Genomic DNA, 17,575 nt, shown 5'->3' with positions numbered 1-17,575 from the left:
TTTGTATTGATATGTAGATATTCAGGATGACACTGTCTATGTGTATGAGTAACTTGGTGGTGATGGGGCATTCTATGTGGAACTTATAAGGACTTGATGAATTGCAGCGAAGGAAGAAAATGGCTTCCACCGTCACGCCCACCAGGTATGACAAATTCTAACACTCCAAAGTATAGTTTGATCTTCAAGTCATAAAGATGATAGTGAGTGAATTATAGACTGTGGTGTTAACACTGTAGGAGGAGATAATTTTCAAAGTAGGCATGAATTTGCCAAAAATGGCACCACACATCAAAATGGCAGACTTCCTGTCGGAGTGATGGTATGGGTCAGAAGGGTTTTTTGTGCATCTGTTCATGAGGAATCTGCGTACTGAATTTTGTTCCTCTAGGTACTTGTGGGAGGCGGGGCTGAAAAATAGGGGGTGCTACAGAGCCTGCAGGGCACGACCACGCCCAGGGACAATAAATTATGAAATTTTTCACTGGGTGTGACATGTATTCCAAATTTAGTGGGTTTTGGGGTATGTTCAGGCTTCCAAAAATGCACTTAGTTGAGAGAATAATAATAATTAAAGCTTCGAGCAGCGTTGGACGGGCCCTCGCAGTTCACGCACCTCGGGGCATGCTGCCGTCAGGGCTTCCGCATGCAACGCCTTGAAGAAGCTGTTTCTCTACAATTTGGTGGCCTGCTCCCGCTGGTATTAAGTAATGTACGCTGAAGTCAGAAAAAGTGCGTGTACTGCTGCATGATTCCCCAGACAAAGACTGAGTTGATGGTCCGTTTCTGGAGCTGGCTGACGAAAATGTCCACATGAGGCATAATGCAATGAAATAGTTTCAGGAAGCTGAAAGTATCATCGTCCAGTAGCTGAAGAGAATTTTTTCTCCAGTTCTTCCAGCTGCTCTACACTCTAGCGATGATGTCTCGCCCTCTAGCTCACGCAATACACTCGCATTACAAAATCAGAAGAAGGCCTAAAAATCCTTAAAACTAAAACTGTGATGATTTGGAAACCGTAAAAGATTTTTAAAAACTGAATACATGCCCAACAGTTCAAGGTCTTCTGACTCTTTAAAAAGGTGGAATGGCATCTGTAGCTCAAAGCATGAAGCACAATAAGAGGTTGAAAGGCGATGAGTTTTGAGGAGGATTTTAATATTTTCCCATTTACTTTCCATTCAAACTAATTACACTGCGACCAGATCGCCACCTATTGGCCAATTTGCACCAAATTTTACACAAAGCTTCATCAGTCCATGGAACACAATTATGAACATTTACGTGGTAATCAGACAGTATTTTGTTAAGATGTGCAAGATTGTCTGCTTTCGACACAATATGCAGGAATTTTTTGTTTTAAATTTCGGCCGTTTTATGGACTATCAAAATTCTTTTGATAACTTTTTGTCAGGAGGTTCCACAGATGCTTCACACAAAGTTTAATGCAAATTGGCTAGGAGGAGGTCGAAAAAGTAGGTTTTGCATTTGTCGCGATTTTGCGAACAGAAAGTTAACTCGAAAGTGGGCGTGGCCTACACCACATAATTCAAATGAATGGTTTAACAATGTGTGACACATTATGTGTGAGATATGGGCCGAAAACGCTTTCACGTGGAAAATAGCGCCACCTGCTGGTCATTTTTGGTGTGTAAGTTGCAGGGGCTAGTCTATACCACGCCTATGAATTTCATTTCCATAAGTGTTAAGGTGTGGGCACAGGGCCAAATATAAAATTAAACTGGCACCAGAGCACCACCTAGTGGCCGATTGATAAGTCCTTTGTCAGATACCCTCAAGAGGGCAGTGGCAATGATTTTACCAAGTTTGGTGTCAATCTGCCCAACCGATGTGGAGATATAAACTATTTGAATTTAAAGAGCGCCACCTTGTGGTCATCGGCCTAAACTTTTGGACACATCCTCAGTATGTCATGTCGAAGTATTATCTGAAGTTTCATGTCATTTAAACTCACCGTTGTAGAGATATCTAAAACTTCCTGTTTGGAAGGAAATCCGCAGGAAATTGTTATTTATTAACTTGAGTATTGTTTGGCCTATCAAACTTTTTGTCGGGAGGGTCCACAGATGCTGTGTGCCAAGTTTCGTGCCAATCGGTTAAATTGCCTGGGACGAGTTCGAAAAAGTAGGTTTTTGACATTTTGCGACACAGCGAAAAAAAACAATAGGCGGAAATGGGCGTGGCCTATACCACAAGACTCAGCCCAATTCACTGAACGCATGGATAAGGTTTTTGAATATGCGACAAAGTATATGGGAGTTATTAGCCAAAACGCACTTTCCTTAATAACAGCGCCATCTAGTGGTGGAAATTCAGGACAGCAATAGATTATAAAATTTTTCGCCAGGTGTGACTTATATTCCAAGTTTGGTGACTTTTGGGGTATGTCCAGGCAGTGAAAAATGCAATCATTTCATCTGAAGAAAAAAAAATAAAGAATCCTTTCAAAAACAATAGGGTCCTTGCAGGTTCCCTGCTCGGGCCCTAATATAGAATCCTTTCAAAAACAATAGGGTCCTTGCAGGTTCCCTGCTCGGGCCCTAACAAAGAATCCTTTCAAAAACAATAGGGTCCTTGCAGGTTCCCTGCTCGGGCCCTAATTATTTCAGTTTGCTGTTAAGTAACAATTTCATTATGTAAGTCACATTGAGTTAAGCTACGTTATAGTCACTTATAGCTACTGTTTATTGTATTGCATGGTGTTGTTTATGGCAATTTTACTGAATTTCCTATATAAGATTAAAAAGGCTTCTTTTCTCTTTTGTCTTATCCATCTAGGTTTGGACCTATAGATAGAACCCCGTGTTGTATACACACTGCAACTCGTGGTGAACATGATCCAGAGAGATGCAAGTGTCAGCCGACTGCTGGGCAAAGTTAAAGCACTTGTCAAGCTCTTCCACAAGTCACTGGTGGCAACTGAGCAACTGCAGCAGCTGTGTAAACTAACTCTGGTCAAAGACTGCTCTACTAGATGGTCCAGCACATATCTGATGATATCATGGCTTCTTCAAATCAAGGACTCAGTAGTTCAAGTTGCGGATGGGATGAGCTGGGACTATCTACTGCCAAGTGAGTGGCAGAGGCTGACTGCTCTAAGAGATTTACTCCTCCCCTTCTCAGAGCATACCCAGATGCTCCAGAGTGACACATAGTCTTTATCCATTGTTGTGCCTGCCCTTCTGGACCTGCAGGGTCATCTGTCTGATTTCCTCCATGCCCACGGTTGTAGCTTCAAGGACCTAGCTTTCCTGGCAAGGAAGATGAAGGCAAACATTGACAAGTGGTTCAGCTGCTTTCTTGATCACACTGAGTTTTCACCCCTCACTGCTGCTGCATGTTTCCTTGACCTGACAGTTTCACCCGAAGCGCTCCTCGAAAATGATGACAAGCAATTTAAGGCGCTTCTGGGAAAAGCTGAGGATTACATTGCTCACTTGGTGCCACCAGTTGTACAGGAGGAGGAGGCTGACGATGAGGAGCCAGAGGAGCCAGAAGAGGGAGAAAGAGAATCCAAGGAAGGACCACAGCGAAAGCGGCCCAGATTCAAATTCTTGTCCAAAGCAAGCCAGCCATCCAGGTCTAGCTGCTCAAAGCAATGTGTCAAGGACAAAATGAAGAAATTAAAGGAGCAGGTGTCACAGCCTACAAAGAAAGAGATTGCCCTTGAATTCTGGGCTGCGCAGGGAGATTCTGTTTATCCAAGCTAAAAACACACCAGCCCAACCGTTGGACGTCTGAAGCGTTTGGAGAAACTCAGACGAGGTCGGGAACAAATATGTTTGGTGTGTTCAGCTCCGTTGGAAGCTTTCAGAGCTACGCGGATGATTGAGCATGAGAAGTCTGAGGTGGAGGGCTGTCGGAAGTCTGAGCCATTGGATTCTCTGATTGGTTGTGTGCCAGCTGAATGGCTGTCCTGATTGGCGGTGTGCTAGCGAATCAGTGCAGTGTGTGGGAGGGGTGGAATACAGTGTGCGCTTTGTTTTTCTATGCACTCCGTTCCGTAATTTCTTGTTTTCATGTTTTGCAGTACTGGCACGAGACTAGTTGTTATTGCATCTTGTGCAAGCACAGAATGTACACGCTACTGGGCTGTACGCAGCACACACAAGTTGTGTGTTTCAATGCAAATTTTCTGCCGAACAGGTCAGACAAGAGGCAACAGAGCGGTCGGAGAGTGGTCGGATAAGGCAGTTGGACGTCTGGGTGGTGTGTGGGGGGCTTTACAGGTGACCTCAGTCATGGCCGTCAAAATAGAGCAAGAGCCATTTTAGAGAGAAGCACTTTCCTTAAACTGAATCAAGGTCGAGGCTAATATTGCTAACAGCAAGCTGCTACTATTATTTAGAGCTGTCCCAAATGATTATTCATTATTATTATTATTATTATTATTATTATTATTATTATTATTATTATTATTATTAACGATTAATGTAGCGATTATTTTTTCCATTAGTCGCCTAATCTAACGATTAATTTAATGTTAATGACCAAACAAAAGTAACGTAGTTATATGAGGAAAATAAGACTGCAGTTGTAGGCAGAGCAGCATCTGTCCTCCTGCCTGTCCAACTGACTCTTTGTCACATTTCTGCCCGAAAAACAGCGTCTGTCACCGGCAAAAACCTTTAACTCACTCAAGTGGTTGTGTTGATATAAATCACTGTGATGGTCAGCCCTCCCAACGAAGACTTCAGTGAACTTTCCCCCAGAAAACAGCCTCCATCCCCCCAAGTGACAGAGTCATGCAGAGACCTGTTTACTGATGGCGATTATGTAACGATGTAATTTAGTGCAAAAAACGTAACTGTTTCACTTTTCAGGATGTTTAGGGGGCCGGGTTCTCAATCACTACACATTATAAACAGTCCGTGGGTTTAGATTTACGGGGGGGGAACACACCTAGGAAACATACAGACGTCATCATCATGACGTGTGCTGTCACGTCTCTTTTGGAGTCGCAGCGCAGCTTTCTGTGTGAATTACACAGTGGTTCGTCTTTACTCCAGCGGTCCTTCGCTCTGTATGAATGACCAATGGCGGAGAATTGACGAACCGCGTAAATGCGGCGTCTCTGTGTGAGAGGGGCTATTCTCAGCCTCCACGGGTGCTACCACCTCCTGTTTGGGACGACAAATCGACGCAAATTATTCATGTCGACAAATTTATATCGTCGATTACGTCAACTACGTTGACGCGTCGTCCCAGCCCTACTATCACTAGTACAGATACAGTTATGTGATATACTGTTTGTTCTTGTTGTTAGACAGGCCCCCCTCTAATTCATGTTGTTAAACATTGTTGTTTTTAATTTGTTGAATTTGTTGAAAGACCCAATACAGTGTTAACAGTATTTACAGTATTCAGGGTTGTCTTGTTTATTTTGTTCCAAAAACTTCAAGTGTCATGTTTGTTTAATACTATCAAGTATGTATAATTTACAACCTAGCTTACGGTACCTAAGGAATTTTTATTCATTTAACTAGTGCACGCAGGACGCATGTATTTCCATAGAAAAGTGGGAGGTTAAGTAGCTTTTTCATAGATATCCAAGTGAGGTTGTGTCTGAGGGTGGTACATCAGGGATATAATTGGCTGTTTTTGAATACTTTGTTTGGTGTCATTATTTTCAGCACAACCTCACATGTGTGACTGTACAGTTTTTTTTTTCATTTTGACATACTATATTAACACTATGGACCTAAAATCAAAAAACAACATAAAATCAGAGTAGGAAAAAGTTAGATTTTTGACTGTGAAAACCACAAATAAGTTTAATGAACCAACTGTTATAATGAAAATATAAATTGTTGTTAGCTAAATTTGCGCATTGGTTTTTGAAATTTACAAAGTTATATGTAACTATTTACATTTAAATTAAGGCAATGCTGGCTCAGGGCTCCTCAGCCAATTCCTGCCTATACCACATTCAGCAGTCTCCTCCTTGTTTTGATTCACAACAAAAAAAAAACCGACACTACACACTAAACACACTACACTACACACTATATACCACCCTAACTATACACTCCAAACATGCTATATGTCACAAATCTCTCAATTCTCAAAACTTGCCATCCCTGTCGCTGTCTGTATCACTGCGGGCGTCCCTCACGCAACTTCCCAAGTTCCTTATCAACCAAACTTGCTTTTTGCGGATACTTTTGTCACAAAAGCCCGTTTTTACCGTTTCTTCCTGCACCAGACACAAAGCAAACGTGACGGCAATCTTCCCAAAAAAGCATGGCGGACATTATCTAGCCTAAGTCCAGTTTTGGACCTGCCGATGCGTCCGTTGACTCAGGAGGTGGGCCGTGGGATTGGGCTAGCAGCTAGCTACACACGAACATCCACAGATTCCAATTCCACTTTGTTGTCCTCGGGATCTCTTCAGACCGGAACAGACTTGGTCTGGACGCATTTAGTCTAAATCCACAACAGTCAGTTTAGATGCACAGAACGGGACCAAACCGCCGGCAAAATCCCGGTCCAGCTCGCATCGCTGCAGGTCTAAATCCGCTTGTTTCTTAAGGTATGTCGTGGAAGTGAGCTCTGCAGTGATTGGCTCTGGTGCTCAAGTGGCTACGGTGTGCAGCGATTGGCTCTGGTGCGCACATGACTGTGGTAGCTCCGGTGGACAATGCTTGTGGAATTTGTAAAGCATTTATGAAATAATTTATTAACAGTATCATTGCAGTCCAAACAAATCTGACGCTGCACACCCTTGAGCCAAGCAGCAGCCATGTTGACACTCTCAGGTCAGTCTGATCCTGATCCGCAGAGATATTTGAGGAACACACACACAGAGACAGGCAGACAGACAGACAGAGATTCCTTCCTTTAATAAAGACATTATTTCGTTTTATAATGTTTGCACAAGTTAAAGAAAGACTGGGGTTGTATGATGTCTGTTTTTACAAATAATATGCATCTTAATTGCACTGGCAGACAAGGTCAAGTTGAGCATGCGCTCCTCATCTATTGCTCATATTTCGGGTTGTGTATGTTCATTGCACATTTTCAGAAATAAAGCCACAATTGCTAAAGTAAGAATGTTTTTGCTTTTGGCTTTTTGGGAGTAATGAACATTAATTCCACTGTTAAAACATGGAGATAAAAGGTTTATGTCTAGTAGCACTCTCCAATTCTTATTGACCCAAATTAATTTGTTAAAAGACTATAGTCCTTCTTTAGTTTTTTAACTAAAACTGACTAAAGTTAGACTAAAACCTGTTTGGGTTTTCGTCGACTAGAACTGGATTAAAACTATCACATATAGAAAAGACTAAAATTTGACTAAAACTAATAAGCATTTTAGTCCAGAAGACTAAATCTAAACTGGCTGCCTAAAACAACATTGCTCCCAATACATGTCAGATGAGACTTCAATGTGCTGCTTGAGACCTACAACTACAACTGTGTAGAGTTCCCATAGTTAAAGGTCCCATATTATGAAAAACACATTTTCTCTGGTCTCTACATATATATGCTGGTTCTCCCTGAGCCTGCCAGCTCCAACAATGAGGAAAACAAGTGATTCCTGCATGATCTCTGCAGCCCACCCACTGGTAACATGGCGCTCCTACAGGCTGTTCAGATTCAGCTCCTGCCATTCCGTAACGAAAGGAGTTATTATCATAGGCCGACCTCCTCTGCGCAGTGATAGGAGATATCCGAGAGGGGGGCGTTCATCCCCAAGGTGAAGTTCAGTGTGTCCAGTGGTGAGACAGCAGTGTTTCACTCTGTCGTCACTCTAAAGAACAACAGAAGAGACAGTGGCTGTGTTTCATATTTTAAGACAACATGCCAGCTGCGGTTCATGTTAGCTTGTGTGTGTGTGCTAACCACTTCACATCAGACTGCTTCAGTAATGAGGGTCAGTACAAAGCTGTTTTTGCCTCGACGTTGACCCTTGTAAAAGGATCAGTCCCAACCATACCGGACCCAGCAACTGCACCCGAGCCACGATATAGATTTCCCTGCTCGCCCTGCATGTACAGCTATGGCAGTCACAACAAACATCATTTTCACGATTGACCTTGAATGCGCCGCTAAGGCCAGCCAACTAAACCTCATTTCATGCTTGCTGTGGATAAACAGCTGAAGCCAACCAATGACAAACATGAGGGCGGTGAGGGAGACGGAGATGCTCACACACACACAGTGTTGCCAACTTGGCAACTTTCTCGCTAGATTTAGCGACTTTTCAGACCCTCTTAGTGACTTTATTTCTAAAAAGCGACTAGTGACAAATCTAGCGACTTATTCAGATCATCAGGGGAAAGATGAGAAATATATTTTATTGCAATTCTCCTGCTGCTCAGAGTCATCGCAGTCCACAGCTCCTCTGCAGCAGCGCCGGGGTCTGTTTACTCTGTTGATCCATTAATTCTCTGACTTCCTTCTAGAGTCCAATGGTACTTTACCGATAACCTAAAGCTGCTGAGTCTTGATCTTCACTTTCACTCTCTCTCCAGATTAGGATGCCATTGTTCATCTTGTAAAAATGCATATAGTTCGTTTGATCTTCTCCCTCCCTTTACTGCTGTTACCTCAAATAGATTTGTCTCTGTAGTGAATTTGTGATAACTTGGTAATGATTTCTCTATCAACCATTTGTATATGGCTTAAAATAATCTCTTTATTTTTCTGAAAAATGCTTGGTTTTCACCAAACCCGCAGTCATATTGTATCATATCGAAAATCAAGATATCTGACATGAATATCGAGATATGAAATTTTGTCCATATCGTTCAGCCCTAGTGCAGACTGGAGACAGAGAAGATGCGAACAGTGTCCAAGAGTTTGGAGACTGAGTTGAAGACAAACACAGCTTTCGCTAGCTGTTAGCCATTAGCTACATGGTAGTAACTATAACAACACATACGAACAAACTATCATTATTCAGGCACACTAACCATCCTGAAACGTCCTGCTGCAGCTGCAGAGTCTGTGGTTCTTCAGGAGCCTCTCCTTCCGGGTCCGATTCTGGGTCAAACTGGTATGGTTGAACGAAAAAATCTCCGCAAGCCATAGTTACACCCACCGTAAACATTAGCGCATGCTACTGCTAATGCAAGGGGCTTCCCCTCCCTGAGAGTGACAGAGCAGGCAGGGCCCTCCAAGTAGGCGTTGACAGATGGAGCTCATTAGCATTTAAAGGTGCAGGCACAGAAACAGATTGGGAGAGCTCTGTAGAGCGGCTTTTAGACAGCTGAAATTCAGGACCAGTGATGGGTTTGGGGCAATGCATATCGAATACAGAGTTGTTGGACCTCTGACAGCTGTGTGATATTGACGAAAAACAGTATAATATGGGACCTTTAAAAGGTAGTCGGCTGGCCGCAGAGCTTTTTCCTATTGTGCCCACTTCCTCTAGAGCAAGGCTCCCTAAATACATCAGATAATCTGGCTCTATTGAGGCCTTTAAATTTAAACTCAAACTTGCTTGCTTCTAGTACCTTCTTCAGTGGATCCGTCTCGGTGAGTCTCTTAACTGTGGTATTTCTGATAAACACTGTATTCCTCTAACTTTTGTTTTTTTTTGTTTTCTGTTAACTCAAGCTGCAAGCTGTGTCACTCTCTCACTCCCCTCTCTCTCTAGCTTTCTCTGTATCCTCCGTCTCCTCCTCACATTTCATTTAGGCTTGTTTCTGCTGGACCATGGCCCCCCAGGTAAATACTTCTCCCCTGGCTCCGGCTGCCTTACATATTGATTGATCTTGATTGTCATACCCTTGGCTTCCATGAATCATTGCTCTTTTCTGTTTTACTATCTACACATATGTAGATAATATGAATAGATAGAATGAATAGATTAGAATAGATTGTAACAATTTTAAAATTCTGATGGGGTTTTTTGTGCTAATCATCTTGTGTGGTCTGTCCTCTTTCAGGTCACCAGAGAGGAGGCGAATCAGAGCCGCAGCAATCTGTCCTCCCTCTCCGCATCTGTAACTTTCACACGGTCAATGAGGGGGAGAATCGGTGCATGATTCCCGCACTAAAAGGGCAGTGTGAATAGAGCTAGTGTCTCCAATGCTAGGGGGCACATTGGCTGAAAAGAGCAGAGTTTCCCTCTACAATAAGTTTGTGACTAGTTTGTGAAATACACAATGACTCCATATGTCCATGAGTCATGACCTGCCAGCGGTGTTGGTCATGCTTAGCTGTTTGTTATGTTAGCCAGCCATGTTAGCTTAATATTAGTGCAGGCCAGCCGGTGAGAGGGAAGAGGGAACAATTGTGCTTTGTGAAATGCATTGCTGACCTGGAACTAAACAAATAGTGTAACATTAATGTCCCAATCCTTGATTCTTCTGCAACAACCAAAATGTCACTCTTATTGATCATAATTCCACATGCCAAATAACATTAACCACAAGACTGAGCAGACCACACTTGAATTCCTTTGGAACTTAAGACAGTTAATACTAGTCAAAATAATAAGGGTTTTGGAAAATGTTATTCATTTCTATTGAGGGATGAGTCACAGTCAGAACTTCAGGGCCACGCTGAAGGAATCTCTAAAAGATCCTGAAATTCAATGATACTGTGTGTAAACAAATGGGAATTCTTGAAATATAAAAGTTAGAAAACATTCAACATCCTCAGCAAAAAATAGACCGTTATGGCAGGAAAATAAGAAAAGGATTTAATAAAAAATCAAAATGATGGAAATGCATAACCAGCTTGTCCCATCCTTTTTCACAAATCCAAGTATATCTGATCAAAGGCTAAGTGGATAGAGGAATGAGAAGAAAAATGTTCTTTCTATAACCATTTGTATAGAAACTCATACTCTGAACTTGACTATTAACATTTTTCTAATTGATACCCACACTAGTTATTGTGATGCAGAAATAATGCTTGAAGAATTGGATAATGCACTCAATCATTTACAATGCCCATGTGGTGTAACCACAAATTGTAACATTTTTCGTCTGGTTGTAGGGAATTTCTACATAAGGTAAAAAGATCTTGGTGGGTACAGTCTTCCAATGTATGTATGTATGTATGAATAAAGGAGTCTTAGTTATAATTCCAAGTTCTGCACCAAGTGATTAAAGTGGTTCAGAACCTCATTGGTACCAAGCATCAGTGATATTTTCTTTTCTTTTCAGAAAAACAGCTGTTCAGGTGTGACTCAAATGTAGCTGTAGTATAAACAGTACAAACTAGAGTTAAGTGAAGCTAATTTGTCTCTCTGAAGGTGTACATGTTCAAAAGTAAGTCATTTCCTGAATCAGCTGGACATTGTATATTTCCAGTAAGTTTCTCAGAAGCATATGCGGAAGGACTATTTTTGGTTGTGTATTAATATACATTTGGTATACTAGTATTTATTGAAGCAGCATAATTTGTGCAGTATGTCACTTAAACTAAGCTTCCTGCAGTCACACAGTGCATTTGCATGACACTCAAGAAAATCGAATTACTGGGTTAGTCTGACTATGATCGGATTTTTAATATAGACCTTAGCCTGACTAAAATCGGACCGGATCGGATTTCTCATAGTGGGATTAAAACACCTAGATTATTCGATTGATAGTCGCATTATTCCTGGATGTATATGCTCCATCAGATCAGATCAGATTTTTGCGTTCTGCAGAGGCTTCAGATTTTTTTCTCGGACCGTGAGCCGGAAGTACAAGGACTGCAGCTTTCCTCCGAAATAACCGCAAGCAAGAGTGCCATTGTGCATCTAGTTTGTGTAATTATACACCATATATGAAATGTACAAAGATGTAGCTTCTCCTCTCTCTTCATACGGCATCTTTCTTGAATGCCGGGGCAGCTGGGGACGTAAAGAGGTCAGCCGGAGGTGGGTCTGTTACCACTAGTTGAAATGGGTACAGCACCACCTAGTGTACTGGTAGCGTGATGTCATTAGGCTAAAAACATGTTTCGGTAAACAGCAACATAAGATGTTACTTACCAGTCTAAAGACTTTTTTTGCTGCAGACATGGTTTCTCGCCGGAAGTTGTTATTCATGGTGATCAAAGTCATTTTTCTGGAGAGTCTGCATTGTTTGTTCACTAACTAATTGACTGAGGCTTTAAACTTCTATGCGGTACCCATTCTCTCTGGCCAGCCTGACTCCTTCATACGCTCCTGCAGCAGACTAGAGGCTACAGGGCTCACTATTGCCTCTTGCAGAAGATGTAATATTACAAGAAGGCACAGCCTGTCCCTGGATGCTTAGCAGTAGAAATCTCTGCTATATGCTTTTTTAATGTTTCAAGCTAAAATTATGTCAATATCCTACAAAATGCAACTCAAGTGAAATTGCTCAAACCCTACATATAACCCTAAACTTGACTTATCACTTTAGTTAAAATGTCTTACCCATACATCATCAGTATGTGACAAACAAGATGAAACACACATTTCCCCCCCCGCCCCCCACACACATCAAATGAAAAGGTGAGGAATTTGTCAGGAGGTTTAGGTTGTCAGCTGGATGGGCACCAATGTTGGCTGCTGTTAGCCGAGATGCTCGCTCAACAGAGCCATGACAGACTTCCAAGGCAGCTGCCGGCTCAGATCATCTTAGCATTGTTCTCACGTCTCTTTTTACCTTAGCAAGGAGGCAGAAGGGTTACTAATGACTGCTGGCTGTGACATGATTCTATGTTGGTCCCGGTTCTCCTCTGCACGACTCAGAGGCCAGCATCAGCTGAGGTAATTAGGGAAGCTGCAAAATGAAATTCATTTTGCTTTGACGATGCGCCTTGCCATCTCACTGCTTTTAATAGCAACCAAACGCACAACTCGTTATTGATAAATCTATTTTTTCCGTGATAAATAAAACCACAGACATTAAAACCAAATTAAATTGTTGTCAGATGAACAATAACGTAAAATAAAAGCATCCTCACTAGATGACAACATATCGGATCTAATCAGGGACATGAATAATGCATGAAATATATATATATATATATATATATATATATATATATATATATATATATATATATATATATATATATATATATATATATATATATATATATATATATATATACATACACACACACACACACACACACACACACACATATACATATACACACACACACACACACACACACACACACACACACACAGATAGAGACACACGTTTCCTTGCGTAAAGGTGGGAAGACACAGCACAGTTGAATCGGAGGAAAGAGGTGGTTGATTTCAAAATAAAAGCGCCATTTTGTTGTTTTTAAAAAAAAAACAAAAAAACCCCAAGTCATTTCAGCACATGCCTGCAAAGGGGGAGACTCCTAATTTTGAAAATCTTGACTGGGAATTGTCTTGCTACTGTCTGACTTGACGCTGATTGCAATGTCTCGTTGTATTATCGTGCAGTTATCTAACGTTAGTAAAAGACTACATTTGACAACCTCTTTTCACACGTGAATATATTCGTTACAAACTTCAACACACGGCTGCAGATAATGCCATTGTAAAGCATATTCAACATCTGTCCGACCTGAGAAATGGCAGGCAGCTAACATTGGAGCAATGACAGTCAACGGCACCGGTTAGCTTAGCATACTAGCTAACGTTAGCTAGCTCGGCAGGGAAGACAGCTTGTATCGTGACACCGACGTTCATAGGCAACTGACGGTAAAACGCCACTGAGATGCATTATTGAAAAGCATTTTGAGCTATTTATGAAACAGTGAACTTACCCGTTAGAATCCCCACTCGGGTCTGATGGTCGTGGTTGGTGAGCACCATCCCGTCCGCCGCCATGTTTACAACCTCTGTCTGCACTGTGCCGGCACACAGAGTGCAGTGGTGTGCGGTCTGCTGCACCTCTGGAGGACAGCTCTGTGTTTGTGAGCATGCATCGCCTTTGGTATTGACTTGAAGCAAACACCCAGATAAACATAGGTTTAGACTGGAGTTTTAGGGCTAGTTCCACGTGAGACTCCAATATAACAGTGAGATGACCTATGTGTAAAATACTATATATTACATTGGCTTAATACAGGCATGTCCAAACTATTCCACAAAGGGCCGTGTGGCTGCAGGTTTTTGTTCCAACCAGTCAAGAGCACACGGTTTGACCAATGAGCTTTATGAAGACTGAGACCAGTTGATTAAATGAGTCAGGTCTGGTGTGCTGCTGCTTGGTTGAAAAGAAAACCTGCAGCCACATCGGCCCTTTGTGGAATAGTTTGGACTTGGCTGGCTTAATAGTATCCTGTCAGTCGGTCAGTAGTAGTGGATGTAGTAAAAGAAGATACTATGTTGGGGTTGTGGATATAGTAAATACTAAATACAGCAACAGCTGTTGTCTACATTTAGTATTTTCAAGCAAAGTAAACATTGCAAGCAAGGGATTGAGAGGTCATCTTTCATCGAACCCTTTTCTGGGGATTCAAATATCTGGGGTTCAAATCCACAGATGGCACACCCCAGATGGCACACACACACACGCACACACACACACACACATATGTACATATACATATATGTATATGTATATATACAGACACATGCGATTTAATCATCTGATTTCCAGAAAATATAAACATTTCTCTGATTGTTTTGAGAGTTGCATTGAGTCACACACAGTCACATGCACCAGAAATGTTCTCCTCTGTTCCTACTGCAAAGCAGAGGGGTGAGAGTCCCAAACTATTGAAAAAACATACTCAAACATTCCATTTTAGTGATAGCTGAATTTGAACTATATCATATAAACACCACATATTATTAGGGTCTGGGCAGCTAAGCTATTGTATTCCTAATAATTCTTTCTTTCTTTCTTTCTTTCTTTCTTTCTTTCTTTCTTTCGAGGAAGTCATACTTCCCATGGGCGAAAACGCACCAAAATTTATGCCTGGTCCTATGCCAGATTTACTTAATTCCAAGGACAAAAAACTTTAAAAATACCTACAAAATCAACAGTACATGCTACTGTTTTGAAATTTTCACCAAACTGTAGCCCCAATACTGCTGAAACTTTAGTCCACGTAAACTCATTACAAATTATTAAGTTCATCGCTCAGTTTTTTCAAAACCTGTAAAACTTATAAAATCTCCTCCCACAGTTTTGCTCACCAAACTTGCTAGAGAGCATATTCAGACCATCCTCCACAAAACTTGTTTCTCAGATTTTTGATTTTTTAAAAATTAAGCCTACAGTGCATCAAAATGTTTGACTGTAAACAGTACTGTAAACATATACTACCAAATTCTTGCTAAATACATTTATACAATACCATCGAAACTCCATATCCCTAGGCATTAGCGAACTGGGCAACAGCTGATCTGCAAGCGGCGAAATACAGTGCGAGGCCCAGCTGCTGGTCGAGAGGGTTACTTTCAATAAAAATGAAACTTAACTCTCCGTATCCCTCCGCATTAGCACAAATGCGTAGGGATACGGAGGTTCTACACTTGAGAAAATGTAGTGCCAAAAGAAAGGCAGGTCTGACAGCGATGTAAAGCAGTGTGAATTTTCCCTTTACAACGTACACTTGAACTGTTGTAAAATTTTTAAGGTGAGCCTTGTTTTAGGTGGTTTATTTAGCTTTTTCTTTGGACCCTGTTCACTGCAGTACAAAGCTGAGCGTCTGGGCTGGAGCTGAATTGTTTATTTATACAATTAACTGTCAATAACGCAGAATTAATACAAGCTCAGTGGTCAATGACACATGTTTTTGTGGTGTGACAAACTCATAACACAAATTTATTTCTGCTTTACATGGACTTTAAACAGCACTGTTCAAAAGGGGTTGGAGGAAGGAACATACAAAACGCCACACACAATGTCCACAATTTAACCAGCTTTATTAATTTTCTTCGAGGAAAAAAAACCGAGGCACAAACAAAAGTCAAAGTCAACTTTATTGTCAATTCTGCAGCATGTACAGGACAAGCAGAGAATCGAAATTTCGTTACTCTCAACCTCTAGTGACTTAACATAACATATAGAAAAGAATAAACATGTATAAATATATAGAGAAATAGAAAGGTAAATAGACAACTGTACAATTTGACATTATAAATGACATAAATTATAAATGACATAAATAGACAAGGCAAGTAACAGTAGTGCAATGTAAACGTGAATGAAAACAGTAGTGCAAAAAGAGAGAATAGGTTTGGTTTTTTTTGTTTTTTTATATATATATATATATATAAGGAGAGCTTATTTATCTGGTAGTGATAAAGTGTCTGAAGGTCTGATTGTTGTTTTCCAGGGGCGGGGTGTGTGTGTGTGTGTGTGTGTGCACAGCGGGGGGGGGCATTCAGAGTCCGTGTGTGTGTGTGTGTGTGTGTGTGGATTGGGGGGAGGGGGGCAGCAGGTGGAGAGTCAGAGTCCAGGGAGGGTGTGTGTGTGGAAGGGGGGCAGAGCAGGGAGAGAGTTCAGCATCCTGACAGCCTGGTGGATAAAGCTGTCCCTCAGTCTGCTGGTCCTGGCCTGCAGGCTCCGCAGCCTCCTCCCTGATGGCAGCAGGGTGAAGAGACTGTGTGACGGGTGGGTGGGGTCTCTCGCAATGCAGAGAGCTTTGCGGGTGAGGCGAGAGGTGTAGAGGTCTTGGATGGAGGGGAGAGAGGCACCGATGATCCTCTCTGCTGCTTTCACGGTGCGCTGGAGGGTCCTTCTACAGGAGGCGGAGCAGGCGCCGTACCACACGGTGATGCCGCTGGTCAGCACACTCTCGATCGTTCCCCTGTAGAAGGTGCGCAGGATGGGGGCCGGGGCTCTCGCTTTCCTCAGTTTCCGGAGGAAGTAGAGGCGCTGGTTTGCCTTCTTGGCCAGTGATGTGGTGTTGGTGGTCCAGGAGAGGTCCTCAGTGATGTGCACACCCAGGAACTTGGTGCTGCTCACCCTCTCCACCGTAGCACCGTTGATGGTTAGGGGTGCATGCTGGGGACGTGTCCTCCTGAAGTCCACAACAATCCCAGCTGGTCCAGTTTGGTGATGAGCTGTTGTGGGATGATTGTGTTGAATGCTGGACTGAAGTCTATGAACAGCATTCTAACGTAGGAGTCCTTCTTGTCCAGGTGGGTGAGGGCTGTGTGGAGGGTGGTGGAGATGGCGTCATCGGTCGAGCGGTTGGGCCGATACGCAAACTGGAAGGGATCCAGGGAGGGTGGCAGGACAGTCTTGATGTGTTTCAACACCAGCCGTTCGAAGCACTTCATGAGGATGGGAGTGAGTGCTACCGGACGGTAGTCGTTGAAACAGGAGGGCGATGACTTTTTCGGGACAGGGATGAGGGTGGTGGTTTTGAGGCACGTGGGGACAACAGCTTGGCTCAGCGAGATGTTGAAGATGTCTGTGAAGACATCCGTGAGCTCTCCAGCACAGTCTCTCAGCACATGACCAGGGATGTTGTCAGGACCAGAAGCTTTGCGAGCGTTGATCCTGCTGAGTGTCCTTCTCACACTGTCCGGGGACAGCGTCAACACCTGATCGCCAGGAGGGGGTGGAGTTTTCTGTGCCGGTGTGTCGTTGAGTGCCTCAAAGCGAGCGAAGAAGTCGTTAAGCTCATTTAGCAGAGAGGTGGAGCTGTCACAGGTCTGCGGTGGGGG

The 17,575-nt window shown here is 42.5% G+C and overlaps 1 protein-coding gene across 3 annotated transcripts in view; it reads right to left on the bottom strand.

Annotated features, from left to right (window-relative positions):
- gphna (gephyrin a) overlaps nt 1-14,144 on the bottom strand; it is a 79,423-nt gene extending 65,279 nt beyond the window's left edge. Inside the window, exons 1-2 of one of the 3 annotated variants that reach the window (XM_037125507.1) lie at nt 14,001-14,144; nt 13,711-13,887 (exon numbers count right to left, since the gene is read on the bottom strand). In XM_037125507.1, coding sequence (XP_036981402.1) covers nt 13,711-13,887; nt 14,001-14,019 — 196 coding nt within the window. In that variant the 5' untranslated portion in view covers nt 14,020-14,144. Of the gene's footprint in view, nt 1-13,710 lie in introns of all 3 variants that reach the window. The other 2 variants (XM_037125506.1, XM_037125508.1) reach the window with 2 other exon arrangements.
- Between the last annotated feature and the right edge of the window lie 3,431 nt (nt 14,145-17,575).

Source organism: Acanthopagrus latus, chromosome 16 (genome assembly GCF_904848185.1).
Source record: "Acanthopagrus latus isolate v.2019 chromosome 16, fAcaLat1.1, whole genome shotgun sequence".
NCBI classification, from domain to species: domain Eukaryota; kingdom Metazoa; phylum Chordata; class Actinopteri; order Spariformes; family Sparidae; genus Acanthopagrus; species Acanthopagrus latus.
Note: the sequence above shows the minus strand (reverse complement) of the source record. Positions and strands in the feature narration are given on the sequence as shown.